This window comes from Bos grunniens, chromosome 15 (assembly GCF_055505025.1).
Source record: "Bos grunniens cultivar Pamir isolate PY7600 chromosome 15, Bosgru_T2T1.0, whole genome shotgun sequence".
NCBI lineage: Eukaryota > Metazoa > Chordata > Mammalia > Artiodactyla > Bovidae > Bos > Bos grunniens.
In genome coordinates this window covers 51,453,858-51,474,564 of record NC_141179.1, presented here as the reverse complement: position 1 = coordinate 51,474,564, position 20,707 = coordinate 51,453,858, and the positions used below count along the sequence as shown (strand labels likewise).

The following is a 20,707-nucleotide window of genomic DNA, read 5'->3' as shown; positions in this document are numbered from 1 at the left end:
CAGGGGTGGCTCCTCCAGGGAGGCATCACCAGTTTGTCCTCTGGAATTTGAAAGCGGTAGCAATGGAAAACTTTTTCTACATTCTTTGGAGTAACTGTCTTTCATGATTTCATTTTATCTTTGTTGTTGGCTTACAAGCTGTGCCTCTTCGTTTGCCTTAGGTTTTACACTATGGTAATAGCCTACTTTTAAATGGTATTGTGCCACTTCAATGAAGAGTATGAGATCCTTGCAGCAAGATTCTTTCACTGCCCCTCTTCCACTGTTTGTGTTATTGTTGTCATTTGCTTTATTTATACATAAGTTATAAACCTCACAATACATTTACGTATATTTTGGGCTTTACACAGTTCATTGAGTTCTAAAAAGATTTAGAAAAATAAGAAAAAATTAATATTTGTTTGAAAAATTCATTAATGTTGTATGTGACTATAGTTTATTGCTAGCATCCAGTATATAAATGTACCATAACCTATTTACATACTCCATCACTGAGGGACATTTATACTGTTTCTGGTTTTTCCTAATTAGGGATAAATTGAAAGTGAAAGTGAAGTCGCTCAGTCGTGTCCGACTCTTTGTGACCCCATGGACTGTAGCCTACAAGGCTCCTCCGACCATGGGATTTTCCAGGCAATAGTACTGGAGTGGATTGTCATTTCCCTCTCCAGGGGATCTTCCCAACCCAGGGATCGAACCCAGACGCTTTACCGTCTGAGCCACCGGGGAAGTCAAGGCCAATATTAAAAGCTTTGTATAAGTATTCTGATGCTCATGTCCCTGAAGAGGTTTCCTGGATCAAAGAGTATGCATAAATATCTTTTATTTTACTCAGTTCAGTTCAGTCGCTCAGTCGTGACTGACTCTTTGCAACCCCATGAACCTCGCAGCACGCCAGGCCTGCCTGTCCATCACCAACTCCCGGAGTCCACACAAACCCATGTCCATCGAGTCAGTGATGCCATCCAACCATCTCATCCTCTGTCGTCCCCTTCTCTTCCTGCCCTCAATCTTTCCCAGCATCAGGGTCTTTTCAAATGAGTCAGCTCTTCGCATCAAGTGGCCATAGTATTGGAGTTTCAGCTTCAACATCAGTCCTTCCAATGAACACCCAGGACTGATCTCCTTTAGGATGGACTTGTTGGATCTCCTTGCAGTCCAAGGGACTCTCAAGAGTCTTCTCCAACACCACAGCTCAAAAGCATCAATTCTTTGGTGCTCAGCTTTCTTAATGGTCCAACTCTCACATCCATTCATGACCACTGGAGAAACCATAGCCTTGACTAGACGGACCTTTGTTGGCAAAATAATGTCTCTGCTTTTTAATATGCTGTCTAGGTTGGTCATAACTTTCCTTCCAAGGAGTAAGCGTCTTTTAATTTCATGGCTGCAATCACCATCTCCAGTGATTTTGGAGCCCAAAAAAATAAAGTCAGTCACTGTTTCCCCATCTATTTGCCATGAGGTGATGGGACCAGATGCCATGATCTTCGTTTTCTGAATGTTGAACTTTAAGCCAACTTTTTCACTCTCCTCTTTTACTTTCATCAAGAGGCTCTTTAGTTCTTTTTCACTTTCTGCCATAAGGGTGGTGTCATCTGCATATCTGAGGTTATTGATACTTGTCTCAGCAATCTTGATTCCAGCTTGTGCTTCTTCCAGCCCAACGTTTCTCATGATGTACTCTGCATAGAAGTTAAATAAGCAGGGTGACAATATACAGCCTTGATGTACTCCTTTTCCTATTTGGAACCAGTCTGTTGTTCCATGTCCAGTTCTAACTGTTGCTTCCTGACCTGCATATAGATTTCTCAAGAGGCAGGTCAGGTGGTCTGGTATTCCCATCTCTTTCAGAATTTTCCACAGTTGATTGTGATCCACACAGTCAAAGGCTTTGGCATAGTCAATAAAGCAGAAATAGATGTTTTTCTGGAACTCTCTTGCTTTTTCCATGATCCAGCGGATGTTGGCAATTTGATCTCTGGTTCCTCTGCCTTTTCTAAAACCAGCTTGAACATTAGGAAGTTCACGGTTCACGTATTGCTGAAGCCTGGCTTGGAGAATTTTGAGTATTACTTTACTAGCATGTGGAATGAGTGCAATTGTGTGGTAGTTTGAGCATTCTTTGGCATTGCCTTTCTTTGGGATTGGAATGAAAACGGACCTTTTCCAGTCCTGTGGCCACTGCTGAGTTTTCCAAATTTGCTGGCATATTGAGTGCAGCACTTTCACAGCGTCATTTTTCAGGATTTGAAATAGCTCAACTGGAATTCCATCACCTCCACTAGCTTTGTTGGTAGTGATGCTTCCTAAGGCCCACTTGACTTCACATTCAAGGATGTCTGGCTCTAGGTGAGTGATCACACCATCATGATTATCTGGGTCGTGAAGATCTTTTTTGTACAGTTATTCTGTGTATTCTTGCCAGCTCTTCTTAATATCTTCTGCTTCTATTAGGTCTCTACCATTTCTGTCCTTTATTGAGCCCATCTTTGCATGAAATGTTCCCTTGGTATCTCTAATTTTCTTGAAGAGATCTCTAGTCTTTCCTGTTCTATTGTTTTCCTCTATTTCTTTGCATTGATCGCTGAGGAAGGCTTTCTTATCTCTCCTTGCTCTTCTTTGGAACTCTGCATTCAAATGGGTATATCTTTCCTTTTCTCCTTTGCTTTTCGTTTCTTTTCTTTTCACAGCTATTTGTAAGGCCTCCCCAGACAGCCATTTTGCTTTTTTGCATTTCTTTTTCTTGGGGATGGTCTTGATTCCTGTCTCCTGTACAGTGTCACGAACCTCCATCCATAGTTCATCAGGCACTCTATCAGATCTAGTCCCTTAAATCTATTTCTCACTTCCACTGTATAATCATAAGGGATTTAATTTAAGTCATACCTGAATGGTCTAGTGGTTTTCTCCACTTTCTTCAATTTCAATCTGGATTTGGCAATAAGGAGTTCATGATCCAAGCCACAGTCAGTTCCCAGTCTTGTTTTTGCTGATTGTATAGAGCTTCTCCATCTTTGGCTGCAAAGAATATTATCTGTCTGATTTTGGTGTTGACTGTCTGGTGATGTCCATGTGTAGAGTCTTCTCTTGTGCTGTTGGAAGAGGGTGTTTGCTATGACCAGTGCATTCTCTTGGCAGAACTCTATTAGCCTTTGCCCTGCTTTATTCTGTACTCCAAGGCCAAATTTGCCTGTTACTCCAGGTGTTTCTTGACTTCCTACTTTTGCATTCCAGTCCTCTATAATGAAAAGGACATCTTTTTTGGGTGTTAGCTCTAGAAGGTCTTGTAGGTCTTCATAGAACTGTTCAACTTTAGCTTCTTCAACGTTACTGGTTGAGGCATAGACTTGGATTACCATGATATTGAATAGTTTCCCTTGGAAACAAACAGAGATCATTCTGTCATTTTTGAGATTGCATCCAAGTACTGCATTTCGGGCAAACTGTCTTCCAAAGTAGTTGTACCAATCTATTAATATAACCTCAGTTGTAGTGCATGAGTTTCCACTGCCATCTGTGGAGAAATTGTCTTAATACATACATAAATCTATTGTGTCTATACAATAGATATTACGAGGTTGTACAGTGCATAGCCTGAACATCTGAATATGAGAGGCCGGAGATAAATACCTTTTGTCTTTTCCCTGGGAGCCAGTATAGACATAAAACCAATACCCCAAATCCTACATCCATAAGGACATTCTAAGTTCGACCAAGAGATCTGAGCTCTGAAGTATCACCGCTTTTTAAAAATCTTATTCATGAGATGATGGTCTTGACAGCTATTTTGTACCATTTTGTGCAATTTAATCATGCCACTAGCCCCAGTCACAGTTGATAAACCATAAATCAAATATTGACCAAGCTAGTGCAATCAGAAAACTTTCTCCCAGAATGAAGAAAAGAGATTCAATTTTTGTATTATGTAGGTGGTTATGTATAGGGCACCCAAAAATCCAGTCTTCAGAGAGAGAGAGAGAGATTGTAGAAAAAATTAAATCATAATCTTAGGGGATAGATGAGCAAAGGAAAAGAGAGAATCTTAGTCATTTTCCTAGTTATTGGTTCCTTCCAGAAACTTCTTCAGGTCAAGTTGCACTCCAATCGTTTGGTTCCTTATACAGCGCTTTCTCTTTAGAATTCCCCAATTTGTGTCAGTACTGGTTTGCCTTGGTATGTACGTGTTTGCAACAACTTAAGTGTGAAATCCATAAGGACAGTAAGTTTTGTTGGTTTTGTCCACTACTATGCTTTTTAGCCTTTAAAATAATTTTGCACCTAGAACTCTCTCAATAAGTAGCTGTTGAATTGAAGAGCAACAAAAATAAACATCTCCACAAGTTTCATAGAATTGTCCCTTATTACAGGGGGAGGATGTTCTTGTTAGATTACAACAGGAATAAGAAAAAAAAAAAAAAGGATTCAATGAACTCTAAGATAAAACAATTAACTTCTTTAAAGTCTAAGCTGAGCAGTAAGGGCTTCACTGATGTGGCATTTGGGCTAAATGTTGAAAGATGTCATAAAAATAAACAGTAGTGGGACTTCCCTGGTGGTCCAGTGGTTAGGAATCTACCTGCCAGTGGAGGGGACATGGGTTCGATCTCTGCTCTGGGAAGATTCCACAAACCATGGGGCAACTAAGCCCATGAGCGATAATTACTGAGTCCACACTCTAGAGCACGTGATCTGCAACAAGAACGATCACTGCTATGAGAAGACTGCACACAGCAACTAGAGAGTAGCCCCCTGCTAGCTGCAACTAGGGAAAGCCCACATGCAGCAACAAAGGCCCAGTGAAGACAAAAATAAAATTAAGATAAAATAAAAGAAAAAAATAAACAGTAGTGATTCAGGTTGGGGAAAATCTGCAATTTAGGAAAGATTTAGATGAAGGAAGATTTTTCTAATCTGAAAATTATAAAGAGGAAACAGAACATGAGGATTCCCAGAGACGCAAAGAAAGATAATGAATGTATGCTGGCTGCTTAAAGAATTACCTTATAATTGACAGTTTATGTGGGAGTCTCACTATGGGTGAGACTAGAGAGAATTGGGTAGTAGATCACATCACTAAGTCTTATAATCATACTTAGGAAGTTATCAATATTCACACAAAAGCAACTGGGACCCATGAAAATCATGTCACTCTTCATAGTAACTCTTGACCTCTCCAAATTGTGCTGTTTGTATCCTGAACACTTGACCTCTTGCCTGCTTTTGAATGACAGATAAGTAAGTAGTTTATATTTAAATTTTTCAATCCATTATTTTTCTCACGGTATATTGCTTTGTTGATTTCTTTCTCTATACTACTTTTTAAAAAAATTAAAAAACACATAAAAACCCAGTACTCACTCTGACTTCAGAGGCCTGTATTCATACCAGCTCTGCTGTGCTGCACCTAACTGGCTAGTCCTACCTTGTACTGTTCTTTCCCATTAGGAGAAGGGACTAAATGCACTGGAAATAGTTGGAATATATAATAGTAAATGATTAGTTTTTTAGATGGAGGCTGTAGAGGTACTTCATTTTCTAAGACATAGGACACATGGCTTACTTTTATCCTTCTTCTGTGGAAGATTCCAAGTCTAGCTGTGGATTTGAAATAGTTCTCAATCTACAACAATGATCTTGCTCCCAATCTAACACAGCCGGGTGTGACTTCAGTGCCTTTGAAAATGATGAAGCACACGGTATACAACTACCATGCCACGTTCAGCCAAATTATCACTGTCCTTTTGCAATATCTCTGTGGAAACTCTAATTTAGCTTAAGAAATTAAGTTTCTTTAACTGAAATATTGTTGCTTTTTGCATTTAAAAAACCCTGTAAACACATCTGTGGGTGTTTAGTCGCCAAGTCATGTCCGACTCTTGCCACCCCATGGACTGCAGCCCGCCAGTCTCCTCTGTCCATGGGATTTTCCAGGGAAGAATACTGGAGTGGGTTGCCATTTCCTTCTCCAGGGGATCTTCCAGACTCAGGACCTGAACCCCAAACTCCTGCATGGCAAGTGGATTCCAGCATTGCAAACAAATTTGTTACGGACTGAGCTACGAGGGGAAGCCCAATATACATTTAGTTTCTGTTTTAAATTCATGTGCTAGAGTGAGGCATTTCATTCTGCCTTAAATCATAAATGACTAACATTTGAATTCTGAAATAGTGTGGACAAATACCTTTTCATATGCTTATTTTCTGAAGTGACTGTCTTTTATCTATCTATGTTACCTTCTGATAAACTAAATTATCTGTCTTTTTCTTACTGATTTGTAGTTATTCTTTATATTTTCTGGATACTAGTTCTTTGTTGGATAAAGTATTATAAGTATCTTCCCCAAATCCGTGGCTTGCTTTTTCACTTGCTTATGGCATCCATCTTTTGATTGAGACTGTGTCTAGTACATTGGATACCTTTGTACAATTTATAAAAATGCTCCCTTTCTGATGGCTTGGTAAGTGTAATGTGGGCTGAATTTCAACTTTCACTTGCTTCTGTCAGATGTCTTTGTGCAGATCACCTATATAATGCATTACGTAACAGTGGCAGCTCTGCTTTTGATTATCCAAAATTCTAAATTTTAATGTAGTCAAATTTACCACTTCTTTCCTTTATGTAGTCAAGTTTGTATTACTTTTTTCTTTCTTTTATAAAAAGTTGGTACTTGTGTCCTACTTAGAAAGACTTCCATTACCCCAATGTTGTGATGATATATTTCTTTATCTTATAAAACTTTATGGTTTGGATTTTTAACATTTAGATGTACCTTTTGTTTAATGTTTCCAATAAATAATTAAGTGTCATGTAGGAAATGGCAACCTGCTCTAGTATTCTTGCCTGGGAAATCCCGTGGAGAGTCGCTAAGTTGTGTCCGACTCTTTGCAACCTGATGGATCGAAGCACACCAAGCTTCCCTGTTCTTCACTATCTCCTGAAATTTGCTCAAACTCATGTCCATTGAGTCAGTGATGCCATCCAACCATCTCATCCTCTATCACCCTCTTCTCCTCCTGCCCTCAATCTTTCCCAGCACCAGGGTCTTTTCCAATGAGTTGGCTCTTCACGTCAGGTGGCCAAAGTATTGGAACTTCAACTTCAGCATAAGTCCTTCCAATGCATTCTTGCCTGGAGAATTCCATGGACAGAGGAGCCTGGCGGGCTACAGTCCATGAGGTCACAAGGAGTCGGACATGACTGAGTGATTAACACACAGGTAGATGTTAGGCAATTTGATACCGTAAAGATGGAACCGAGAGAGAGATAAAATGCCGAGGGACTGCTTTGGTGAAAGAAAGTGAAAGTGAAGTCGCTCAGTCATGTCCAACTCTTTGTGACTCCGTGGACTGTAGCCTACCAGGCTCCTCAGTCCATGGTATTTTCCAGGCAAGAATACTGGAGTGGGTTGCCATTTCTTTCTCCAGGGGATCTTCCCAACCCAGGGATCAAACCCAGGTCTCCTGCATTGTAGGCAGACGCTTTACCGTCTGAGCCACCAGGGACTGCTTTGGTATGTGTCTTCTAATTCTGTGAAAACTTCCTCTTGCCTTTAGAAGAGTAAAGTCTCAAGGAGAGCTCAGAGAGGGCTTTCTGTGCTAATATTTTCTTTTGTATGTCTGCTTTTGTTCTTTGTTCATCACGCTGACCAAGCAGCTCAACCTTCAGGCATAGCTAGGTTTCAAACCGATGTCTCATGGACTCTAACACCCTTGCTCTTTGTCATGTTGAACAATGTCTTGAGGTGCTAGCAGTGAACATGAAGGCAAGGCCTTGAGGGACTCGATGGAGAGGATTAGGACATGTTCTGTCATATTTTGAGGTCATACTGGACGGTTTGGACAGTCATGGGACAGAGCAGTATCTGACCCAGAAAGGAGTAGCCTCCTTGGACCAGAGAGAATTGTGACCCTCTGCCTCCCTTATATTTTCCCTAGGGCTATGATAGCTCACTGAATTTAATCAAGAAATATTTATTGGGCTTCTTTGCAAGCTTGAATGTTTCTGGCAGAGAAGGAGAGTGGTGGAGCAGGACAGTGCTAGTAGCTGGTATATCCTTAGACCAAGAGTGTCCTGAGGGTGAGGCTATTTCCTCCTGCAGGATAAAGAGCTCAGTTCCTTCGTCTATGTCGAAAGACCACAGCTCCCCCACCAACCCGGGTGCTGCCCTCGTTATGCTTCTTTCTTTGCACACTTAAGCTTGAGAAGGATGACTTCTGTGCTGCTGTACTCTCCTGTTTCCAAGGACACTGTGAACACACCAACACGCTTGCCTATTCTTATCATGTGTTCGCCACTCCAAGTTCTTCCTAAGAAAAATCAAGACATATGCCACTCCCCACCCCCTTATGGCTGCTATACTCATGACACATTGTTACTCTGAAACAGAACTGGTGGAAAACTTGGGATATAGGTTGGACTGGTGAAGATGAGAGCAGGTTAGGCCTCCTTTCACTCTTGCTACGTAGGGGCTTCCATCTTCTTTCCAGCCTGCCTGTCTTTCACTGGCCTTTTCTGGAGGGCATTGGGCTCTGTTAGGGGCCTCTTGCTATGTGCTGGGAAACCACCTGTCTCCCAGTCTTTCCAAGGCTCATGATATGGGTAGCCATATCTTGACATAATTAAAAAAAGTAGTTCCCTAATGTTGCTTAAAATGATTGTTTTCCTAATTTTGCATCCCCTTCCTTCTTCATCATTGTTATCCATAACTTTAAGATCCTTTCCCCATTTTCATAAAGGACATTGGCTCAGGCTAACTTTCCTCCTCAACCCTGGCCATTCTCCTGGACTATGGTATGGATCATTCATGAAAATGATCTATCCAGCATCTTTAAGGGTTGTTTGCCTTCTTCAACATCAGTGACATGTTCTCTCTCCAGTCCAGGCTGTGAATACGTGAGCATACCCTAGATCATCAACCATAAATGCACCACCTCTGAAGTCTTCTATTTTAGTAGCTCTCTTTCAAACTGCCTTATTCCTTCCCCTTAACATAACAGTCCCTACTTTTATATCTCATGATGACCTCTAGGCCTGTCATCTTTCTTCCATTGTTCAGAATCCTCCTGTCTCCCCTGCCCTTCACAAGTTGGATGGCAGGCAGCTCAATGGCTCTCTCTCCAGTACTCCTGTCCTGATGTACCCTGCTGAGAGCTGGGTGAAAGCTGTTCCCAGACTGCTAAGTGTTTCTAGAGAAACAGCACAGCTGTGCACTTCTGTGCACATCTTTACTCCTTCTCTCTGTATCCAAAGAAGAGGGTTCCTTTTCTCAAGACCCAACTGTCCCTCCTTTAAAGGATCATCCTTTAATTTTCTCTCAACTAGTTCTCCTCTCCCTATGAGGCAGATAATATTATTATCTCCATTTTGCAGACAAGGAAACAAATTCAGAGAGAATTCCAAGATTGTCGCATGGTCCTCCCAAACTGTAAGTGGCTAAGCCAAGAATCAAACCCAGGTCTTTTCCTCTCTCAGTGTCACACTTTTTTTTCTGCTTTGCAAAGTTTACCCACATCCTCTTGACCACCTTCCCTTCTACCTACTGCTGTCTATTCCCCTCCATAAACTTCTGTCTTGATGCACTCAGAATCATGGGAGTTCATTTCTGTCCCCACCATTCTGAGGCATTAACATCAATTGACTAAGGCCTATGCCTCCTCTAAAAGGTAAAGTCCATGAGAGCAAGAACCACATTATGCTCATCATAGTATCTCCAGGAACCAAGGAAGGGAACTGCCCTTGTTAAAGTACTCATCAACTTCCACAATATTACTTAGTCAAATCCTCATTCTCCTTGACCCATTAGAGGACTGAAACCTGCCAACCACTCCAACCTTCTTAAAACAGTCTCCTCCCTTGGCTTTGGTGAGGCCATTCTGTCCTTGTTTTCCTCCTGCCTCTGATTCCTACACACAAATTCAACCTTTAGAAATCCCTTCCATCTCTCTACCTCTCTTCATCCCTGTGTCTGTACTCAGGTCCAGGCTACCATTGTCTCTAGTGTTAAGCCTCCAGGCTTGTCTCCCTCTAATCCACACTCTTCTGTGACTGCAGAGTGACAATTGTGAATCACAAGTGTGGTTTTGCCACTTCCCTGCTTCAGAGTCTTCAGTGGCTGCCTGGAGTAAAAACTCAAACTCCTTATCATGACAGATAAGGCCTTTTATCATCTGGCCTCTATTTATCTGCCTGCCAACCCACCCTCACTTCCCACCAGACCCCCGTGCTCACTCTGTGGGGGCTGCTGTGGAGTTTCTGATCTCTATGCTCTGATTTCTATGCTCATGGTGAGCCTCTGTGGCTCACCATGCTGTTCCTCTGGTCTAGAGTGCCTTTTTTCTTTCCATCTCCTTCCTCTCCAGTGAACACCTTACCTTATCCTTCAAACACAAGCCAGATTCATCTTCTCTGTGAAGTGTTCCATGTCAGTGATTGCCCTTCCTATATATTTCCACAGAATTTTGTTCATAAAGCTATTATTGACCATTACATGCCTTTACAGCATGCTAGATTGGGACCTCTTTCAGGGGAGAAAACAATTTTTTTCTTTCAAGTGTGTGGCTAACATGATGTATGTGTACTAGATGTCTGGTGAATGAATGAATGAATGAATGAAAACTACATGCAGAAAGAAGGGGAGAAAATTGAGAAACCAGTGACAGAAGCTTATTTTGAAGTTGGTTACTGTGGAACACTGGATGAATAGCCAGTTTTCAGAATATGCCTAGAAGATTCTCAAAGATGACTGTAGACAGCCAAAACCTACATACAGCAGGGATGGGTCACTTGCACATTTACCTACGTGATAGTGAGAGTGATTAGGGCCTACAAGTCATGGCGAGTCAGGCAGGAAGCTCCCTATGTGAGGGCAGGGGCTGGAGCTTCTCACTGGAGACCTGGTGTTGTGCCTGTTGGAAGGCAGTTGCCAGATGCTGCCTGATTTCCTTGGTCCTGGCCCCATAGATGATGGGATTGAGCAGACATGGAAGCAGCAGGTAGAAGGCACTGAGCAGGTTGTGCACATCCTGGGAGGCAGTGCGGGCCACACGGTAGACGATGGATGAGGACATGGTGGACGCGTAGACGGTGAAGATGACCAGCAGGTGGGAGCCGCAGGTGTTCAGGGCTTTTGAACGTGCTCTGCCTGATGAAATTCGAAAGGCTGCATGGATGATGCGGGAGTAGGAGGCTCCTAGCAGCAGCATGTCCAGGACTCTGTTGAAGATGCGGACAGTGAGCCCCACAGTCTTGTTTAGGGAGATATCCCCACAGGAAAGCTTCATCAGGGCCATGTGCTCACAGGCAAAGTGGTGGATCACATCTGAGCGGCAGAAATGAACCCTGGAGGCCAGCGCCACCACTGGAGCCACAATGCAAGTGCTCCTGGCAGCTGCCGCCCCCACCAGGCCAGCCAGCAACTGACCTGTCACTATCTCTGGGTAGCGGAGAGGGTAGCAGATGGCGACATAGCGGTCCAGGGCCATAACCAGGAGGATGTTGCAGTCAAAGACAATGAGGAAGTAGATGCAGAACATCTGGACCAGGCAGCGAGCTAGGGAGATGCGGCTGAATCGGGAGGAGAAGCTGAGCAGCATGGCAGGCACTACAGTGGTGGCGGCACAGATGTTGACAGCCAGGAGCAGAGCTATGAGCAGGTACATGGGCTGGTGTAGGCTCCTCTGGGCCACCACCGTGTGGATGACCAGGGCATTGGCAGAGACGATCACCAGGTAGATGCTGAGGAAGGGCAGCACCAGGAGAGCTCGGGACTCCTTCAGCCCCGGGAAGCCCAGCAGGACGAAGCTGGTATAGGACAGGTTGGAGCTGCCGTTGGTCCATGATGACATCTTCCCTGGGGAGTGGGATGGCTCTGGGGAGAAAAGAGGGGCAGGAGGCCTGGTTTCTGCACCCACTAGGGCTTGCCCCAGCTTTCCTAGGTTTTGATCTTCATGAATCTCCAATATCCCTAGAGAAAAAATGACAGACTAAAGCTCATTATTTAATGAGATATGCATCTGTGGATAAATCTTTGCATTTCAAATAAATTCTTCAAGGTAGATTTTAGATGTAGAATTATTGGTATCATATAATATGAACATTTATGAAGGTGCAAGTAGATTTCCAAGAAAGTTGTCAGTCTTGTCATTGGTGCTAGTACTAAATTGCCTTGAGTAAAAAAATTAATCCTTTGATGGTGAAAATACTATCTCATGTTAACTTGCATGCTGCCTTTTAGTTGTGGCATGTGGGATTCCGTTCCCACATGTGAATTTTCTACTCCTATCTTTTGCCCATGCACTACTAGGGAGTGTTTCTCTTAACAGTTTAAAACCATTGTTTCCCCTTTTATCCGTTGAAACAGATTTTCCAAATCTTGTTAGTATTGTTTTAAAAATATTTGTTTGTTTATTTAGGTTGTGCTGGGTCTCAGTTGCTGCACATGGTGTCTTTAGTTGCGGCCTGTGGGATTGAGTTCCCTGACCAGGGGTTGAACCTGGGCCATCTGCATTGGGAGTGTAGAGTCTTAGCCACTGGACCACCAGGGAAGTCCCTTGTTAGTATTTTTATCTTATTTATGATATTAAGACTAAGAGTTTTAAATTTATAAAATTAAATCTCTAGACACCTCTTCGTGAGTTCTTTTCTTGGTTTATTAGAATGATTCTCATTCAAAGATCAAAAAGATAGTATACTGTATTTTGTTCTTCTTTAAAGCACGGCTTAATTTTTTTAATTAAGTTTTGATACACATGAAATTCACTTTGCTATGTGACATTAAGTCATGATCTAACTTGATATTTTTCTCCCAGGGAGCTAAATAATTGTTCTTGTGTCATTTCCTACACTGCTTTGTGTCACAATCTTTATCCTGGATTAAGTTCTGACATGTGAAGTGGTTGTTTTATAGGTAGTGATAGTCTGTTTGTTCTTGTGCCAATGCCATGCTATTTTTTATTTTTAAAATTTATTTATTAATTTAAAAATTGTACCATGCTATTTAAAAAATAAAGCTCTATCGAGATATAATTCACATATGCACATTGACATGTACAAGTCAATGGTTTTTAGTAAATTCACAGAGTTGTGCAACTATTACCACAATCAACATTGTCATCAGCCCAAATAGAAACCTGGTACCCCTATTTTTCCCCAACCCCCTCAGCCCTATGTAACCCAATCACTAATCTACTTTCTGAGTCAGTGAATGTGCCTACTTTGAACAATTGATATTAATGGAATCATACAACATGTGCTCTTTTATGGCTGTTTTTTCTCACTTAGTATAATGTTTTTAAGGTTCATCCATGCTATAGCATGTATCAGTATGCCATTCTTTTTAAATGGCTGAATAATATTCCATAGTATGGCTATATCACATTTTATTGATCCACTCATCAGCTGATAGACATTTGGGCTGTCTCCACATTTAGGGTATTATGAATTCTCTGAACACTCATGTACAAGCTTTGGTGTAAACATATGTTTTCATTTCTCTTGGAAATACCTAGGAGTGGAATTGTGGAACCACCGCAATTGAGGAACTACCAGATTGTTTTCGAAGGCAGCTGCACCATTTTAAATTCACACCAACAATGGATGAGCATTCCATTTTCTCCATATCCTCGCTAATACTTATTACCTCTCTTTATTATTCTGGCTATCCTAGTGGTTTTGACTTGTGTTTTTCTTTTCCTTTTTGTTTTGGCTTTGTGGTGCAGCATGTGAGACCTTAGTTGCCTGACCAGCCCCTCTTGCTTTTAAAGCACAGAGTCTTAATCACTGGACGAAGGAAAATCCCTGGTTTGTGTTTTTCTGAGGGTTGATGGTGTTAAGAATCTTTTCATGTGCATATTGGCCATTTGTATTTTTTTAAGAAGTGTCTATTCAAATTCTTTGTCCATTTTTAACTTAGTTATCTTTTATTACTAAGTTGTAAGAGTACTGTATTTTATTGATTACCATAACTTCATCATTTATTTTAATTTCTAATAAAACTTATCTTTACAAGTACTTTTGTTAAACTTTTTTTGTTATTTTCGTTTCATTCTCCCAACCTTTATAATCATTTTGCCAATTTCTAAAATAATCTCATTGTGCATTTTAAAAATTGGAATTTCATTAAATCTATGAATTAATCTGCAGAGGACTAATCTTGACAATATTCAGTCTTTCCATCTAGTATCAAGTATGGTGTTCTAAGTCTTCAAGTCTTGATTTATGTCTCTCAGCAGTTTTCTGTTATTTGTGTAAGTCTGTGACGGCAGGAATTCTGTTCACTTCACTCACATTTATATTCCAGGAACCTAATACCAAACCTGACATATAGGAGACAGTAAGTGTTGGTTGAATAATGAATGGGTCTCCCATAGTTTATTGTTAAAATCCTAGGTATTTTGCAATTTGTTATCATTGAGAAAATAATAATTTTCTATTATATTTTTTGAATTGGCAACAAGCTTATATAGAAGTTTACAATTTTGTCCATTTATCTTATATACTGCTACTTAAAAACTTCTCTTATTAGTTAAAAACATTTCAGTTGATTTTATTGGGTATTTAAGGGAGAACTGGGCTTCCCAGGTGGTGCTAGTGGTAAGGAATTGGACTGCCAATTCAGGAAACACAAGAGACGCGGATTCCATCTCTGGGTCAGGAAGATCCTCTGGAGAAGAAATGGCAACCCACTCCAGTATTATTGCCTGGGACAGAGGAGCCTCGTGGGCAAGAGTCCATGGGGTCACAAAGAGTCAGGCACGACTGAACTGGACACACACACAAGGGAGAATTATTTTTTTCTTTTAAAAAAATAATAATTGGACTTTCATTTCTGGTTTTACATCTCATTTCAGAAACCAGAACTTCTAGAATAACATTAAAAAGTAATCATAAGAAAAGGTGTATTTATTTTCCCTCAATTTTATTAAAGATTCTGTTTCTATGTTAAATATGATGTTGCTTATTGGTTTGAGATAGGTATTATTTTCATATTAATGAAGTATCTTCTTGCTGCTAGTTATAATAATGAAAAAATTTGAGTCTGTATTTAATGTTTTCAAATGCTTTTTTGGCATCGATAATAATGGGCCAATGCTTTTAAAATTTGACCCATTGACAAGTAGATAAAATACATAGTGATTATATTTTTAAATACTACTGAAATTAATTTGCTAGCATTTTATTTAGAATAGATCTACAGGGTTTTTTTTTTTTTTGGAACTATCTTTATCTCTTTATGAGGTTTTGTTATCACAGTTATGCCAGCTTCATGATGAAATGATTCAGTTTCTTTTTAAAATTCTATTTCTAGAATATTTCACTTTCATGCATTGGAGAAGGAAATGGCAACCCACTCCAGTGTTCTTGCCTGGAGAATCCCAGGGACGGGGGAGCCTGGTGGGCTGCCGTCTATGGGGTCACACAGAGTCAGACACGACTGAAGTGACTTAGCATAGCATAGCATAAGTAAACTTGGAAAATTACATTCTTCTGGTGACTTGCCCATCTCACAAAGAATTTATAATTCATTAGCATAGACTCCTATAGGGTGATTTGCATTTCAGTAGGGTGATTAAATACCCTAACCCAAAGAATGAACATGTAAACCGGTGATATTTTGAGTCACACTCATGTAGCTCATGTTGTCATTCAGTCACTCAGTCATGTCCGACTCTTTGCAAACCCATGGACTGCAGCATGCCAGGCTCCCCTGGCCTTCACCATCTCCAAAGCTCTTGTAGCTCATCTCAAATCACACTGTGGAGTAAGAACTGTCATCCTCTAGGGCGTGTATGAAAACAAATACAGAGACTCACTGAAATACTCAGTGACACACACTGGGATGCCTGAGCATACCCTCTTCTGGAGATACGGTTCCACACAGACTGAATCTCATAACAGAGGCTCCTATTCTCACTGCTGATTGCACTCACTGCTGGGCAACTGCCTCATTAACATCAAAACGCAGAAGGTGAGATTAGAGCCTCAGAAATGAAGGTCATCAGAGAGGGAAGATTTTCTATTTGCATCCAAGGGACTTAAAAGGAAGATGGGAACTGCCAACCTCCCAGTGCCTGGGGGCAGCAAGCTCTAACTATCCAGTCCTGGGCAGATGGCCCCTCCTCCCATCCCCTTTCCAGGCCTCTGTGACCTAAACGAACATTGAGAATCATGAATTCACAGCCACACACCGTGGAAGCCTGTAGGGCTCATCTTGTGTATCGTTCACCTCCTTCCCTGATGCGAGCGCCCTCAGCCTGCACAGCTGCTCATCCAGATGCTTCCTACTGTATCTCAGGCCGTGGGTCCGTGAGTGGGTTTCACCCAGTTGTCAGGCTTGAAAGCTCTCTTTGGGTAGTATCAGCCCCTTGGTCCCAGCTGTGTCCTAACTCTGAGGGACAGTTTTCTTCTTGAGGTTGCTTTGATAGGAAGGAGCAGAAGAAAAACTAACACATTTTTCAGGCCCTACCATGGTCTGTTTCCTCTTTTGTGCTCACATACAGTTTCCATCTCATTTAGTAGCCACAGTGTCTAGTAGGCAGTTTATACAACTGACAGATATATGAAGCCATCCTTTTTTTTTTTATTCAACATATTTTGGGATGTTCACCATGTGCCGGGCACTCTGTTAGGCCCGGGGGCTTCATGGGTGTATCAGATGTGGTTTCAGTGCCCAAGAAGCTTGGAGTCCAATAGGGGGAGAAGCAGAGAGCTGTGGAGCCCAGGGAGATGTCTAACTCAGCCTCTGGGGCAGGGAAAGCTCCCCAGAAGAGAGGCCATCTAACCTGAGAGTTGGAATTTGGTGGGGGCGGGCAGTGGGGTGCAAAGAATTGGTGGGGGTGGGATTAGAATGCCAAAGCCCAGGTGCCTCTCACAGTCACCACACCTCAAGGGAGACACCTGGGCTTGGTGAGAGTCCTGTGGAAGAAAATGATAAGAAAAAAGAAGATGGCAGAGTGGAAATGAGAGGATGAATTAAACTCCGGCTGATTTTCCACTATTGAGACTCAGTTTCAAAAAGGAAGTCTCCAGATTAGGTTTAGAAAAAGGTTCCCTTTGGGGACTTCCCTGACGGCCCAGTGGTTAAGAATCTGCCTTCCAATGCAGAAGACGCCAGGTTTGATCTCTGGGGGGGATATGCTGCAGGGCAAATAAGCCCACGCGCACTGCAACTGCTGATCCCCCAGGCCCGACTACAGAGCCCATGAGCTCTGGAGCCCACATGCCATATCTAGAGGGAAACCTGCATGCCGCAATGAAGATCCCGCATGCTGTAACTAAGACCCCACGCAGCCCAAAATAGATTAATAAATTAAAAAGAAAGCAACTGATTTTCTAGGGGGATAAGAAAAAGAAAAGGATTTCTTTCTGAGAAGGCCTGGAGCTGCGGGGGGGGGACGTTGGTGTGGACGGGGGCTAGTTGTGTGATTGTCCAGAGACAGGCGATGACAGCCAGGGATGTGAGGCCCAGCTGTCCTCCTTCCTTGTGCCAGCCCTGCTTGTCTCCACTCCTGCCACCCTCTCCCTGGTCAGAGCCTCCAGTGAAGACCCCACAGCCTCCCTGGGCTGCCCCCAGAGGTGATACTCACCCAGCACAGTCAGGCAGAAGCGGAGAGAAGCAGTGGGGCTCCCACAGTGCAACTCTATGTACCCCTACTTGTCTCCCCGGGAGCCTAGGCTCCAGCTCAGCCAATGGGCAGTACCCTCTGACTACTCCCTGGTGTCCGAGGGCCTCCATGGGGCCGGCCAGCTTGGAGCCTGGTCTCCTGACATCCAGGCCAGGCCCTTCCTATTGATCTGGGCTACCCATGGCCCCTGCTTTGGAGCTAAGAGGTGTAACTCACCACAAACAGGGGGAATTCTGTCCTCACACCCCAAACTCAGGCTGCAGCCTGCCCCAGGGTGGCTCTGCCAAAGCAGGTCAGGGAGTGGATACAGGATGCTGGTCAGTCTGGCAAGCAGGCTCTACACGTCAGCGATGGGGAGTCAAGAGTCCGAAGTGCAACTTGTATTGAATACCTATTATGTGCTCATAGTAGGCTTTGTTTTTTTTGCTGGCAAATAATTTAATTTTTTTTACCTGTTGGATGTTTTTATTTTATTTTTTTAAAATTTAAATTTATTTATTTTAATTGGAGGCTAATTACTTTACAGTATTGTATTGGTTTTGCCATACATCAACAAGAATCCGCCACGGGTGTACACGTGTAAGGATAGGTGGTACTTAGATGATGTTTCTGGGATAAAGGTAGGAACTGGTAGCAAGGGAAGAGGTTGTAAGAGGGCCTGCTAAAGTAAGGAGATTACACGGCATTTAGAAGGGGACCATGTAGAGTTAGAGACTTGAGGGCACCTATCCAAGTTCACTCAGCAGACCTGTGGCAATGCTGGGCTGGGTCATCTGACCCAGATATGGCTCTTTCCACCTCGCCTCATCTCTGGTCACTGCTCTGGCCCAGTCAGGGAAGGCTTCATGGAGGAGGGGACATTTGAACCAGATCTGGAAGGTCTGGAAGCAGCCACAGAGGCAGAGAGGAGGAGGCAATGGTGATGACGGTGGGCATGGTTGATCCCAAAGCCTCAGACATGGTGGCGAGGGCCGGAACCGATCAAGGAGGTGTGGTCTGGAGCCCAGGAGCATCTCCCCTGACCTGGGCTTGTTTCACCACTGTAGGGTGGAGCTGGCAGCAGGGCACTCAGAGGTGGCCAGAGGGTGGGGGGCAGTCAGGGCTGGGGGGCTTTCAGAGCAGTGGGGGCCCTCTAAATCCTGCTCATCCCCAGGCCCAAGGGGGAGGTTTGCCAAGAGGAGGGGTTCCTCACACTACTGAGTGGACCTCCTCTGCCTCTCCAACTTGGGATCTCTTGTCCCCTGACCGGGCTCCCCCATTTGTCCATGAGTCTCCTGAGGGGCAGGGCCCAGGCCTGAGGCAGGAGCCCAGGCAAGTCTGTCTCCCTCAGGACTGGCAGCTCCTGCAGGGCGCAGAGCTGGGCCAGTATACACACTGTGGCCAGCGCGGCCTTGTCTGAGCTGTTTGCTCGCTGTTTTTGAGCCTTCGTGTTAGTGTCCGAGGGCTGCCATACAAACTGCTGCTAACTGGAAACTGCCTTAAAACAGCGGAAGCCTGTCCCCTCTGGTTCTGGAGGGCAGAGGTCTTAAGATTAGGAGTGGGCAGGGCCGTGCTTCTGGTGTTTCCTTGGCTTGTTTTCCCAGCTCTGCCTTCGTCTTCACAGGGTCTTGTCTGTTTTCATAAGGACGTTCGATCAGGGCCCACCTGGATAATCTGGGATGATCTTATATGAAGATCCCTAATCCAATCACATCTGCAAAGACCCTTTTCCCAAGTAATGTCACATGCATAGGTTCCAAGGGTTAGGGCTTAGGCCTTTTTGGGGGCCACCATTCAACCTATGACAGCCTCCGTATGTGGGGTTCAAAAGAACGAGAGAGGAACATTGAGGGTGGCCTTGGCCTGGGCAGGCTCTGGGTGCAGAGGGGTGCAGCAAGGGAGGGGTGTGTGTGACACCCAGGATCGGGGAGTCAGGGTGCCCTCAGGGAGCCTTTCTGGTCTGGAGCAGCTACTCAGAAAGGTGAGAACTCAGCCCTGTGTGTGGAGCAGGGCTAAGCCACAAAGGCTTCCTGGACGAGATGAGCTTCCAGCCTTGGCTTAGAAAAGAGACAAGCTGGGGTGGGGTGGGGGAGGAGGGTGAGCAGTTCAGGCTGAGGAGGTACCCCCTCTTAGGTCTGAACTTTCCGGGGCAGGCTTGGGGTCCCCCTCAGGCTGGGACACCCTCCTGTGGGGACATTGAGTGACAGTGTGTGGTGTTGCATCTGCAGAGCACGGGGTGGGGGGTGTCCAAGGGAACGAGGGCACCTCTGGGGCCCTGTGCATCGTCCGTCACCAGGATGCCACACCAGGGGCAGCACAACGTGACCTCCCCTGACCCCACTGCTCCCCCCGCTCCTGTGCCCTGCCGGTTCCTCCTCCCCATCTGCTTTCTCAGGAAGTCCACCTCACAGCCCGGGTCAGTTACAGGACATTGCCCTGCTTGTCCCGCTCCCTCACTCCCCTTCATCTGTTCCGTCCCAAGTCTGGCCAATTCCACCCGCAGTCTCCTCGCTGCTCTGACTCCTGAAGCCTATTCACAGGTCTCCTCTAAGCTTCATGCTTGACCTAGCTCCTCCATCCCCTCCAGTCCCACGCCAGCCCTGCTGCCAGAAGGATCAGTCGAGAAAGCAGACCTGGCCTTGTCACCCTGGCCAAGGTTCTCTGCGGAGACTCGGGACTGCCAGCCTGGTAAAGTCCAGGCTTCCTCGTTGGCTTTCTCAGCACTCACCCTCACCCCTCCTGGAGGGGCCGGTGCCCTCCAGCAAGGACAATCTGCTTGCCCCTTGTCGCCCACCCCTCTGCTGGGCCTGCCCTCCCTTTCCTAAGCGTCATTAGGGCTGCCATCTAGTCTGGGCTTGCTCTAGGCCCCCAGGTGCCACCTGCTGCAGGAAGCCCTCCCTGACTGCGCTTGCCCTAGTTGCTTTGAGTTTCTGCAGTGTGAGGAGTCACAAGCCTGGGACTTACACTGAGTCCCATTGTGAAGGCCAGTCTGACCTGGGACCCCCAGTAGCCTCCCACCTCCCACCCAGGACTCAGCAGCATGTGTGCACTGTCTCTCCTCCCTCCCACCTTCTTGGGGGCCCCCATGGCACCCCAGCCCTAA

The 20,707-nt window shown here is 44.2% G+C and overlaps 1 protein-coding gene across 1 annotated transcript; it reads right to left on the bottom strand.

Moving 5' to 3' along the window:
- Positions 1-10,842: 10,842 nt before the first annotated feature.
- Positions 10,843-11,847, bottom strand: LOC147358181 (olfactory receptor 52K1-like). The gene has a single exon (XM_086338180.1). The coding sequence runs from the start codon at positions 11,845-11,847 to the stop codon at positions 10,843-10,845; it is 1,005 nt and encodes a 334-aa protein (XP_086194306.1).
- Positions 11,848-20,707: the final 8,860 nt, after the last annotated feature.

Coding starts and splice junctions, on each gene's coding strand:
- LOC147358181 (XM_086338180.1), bottom strand. CDS start 11,847: ATGTCATCATGGACCAACGGCAGCTCCAACCTGTCCTATACCAGCTTC.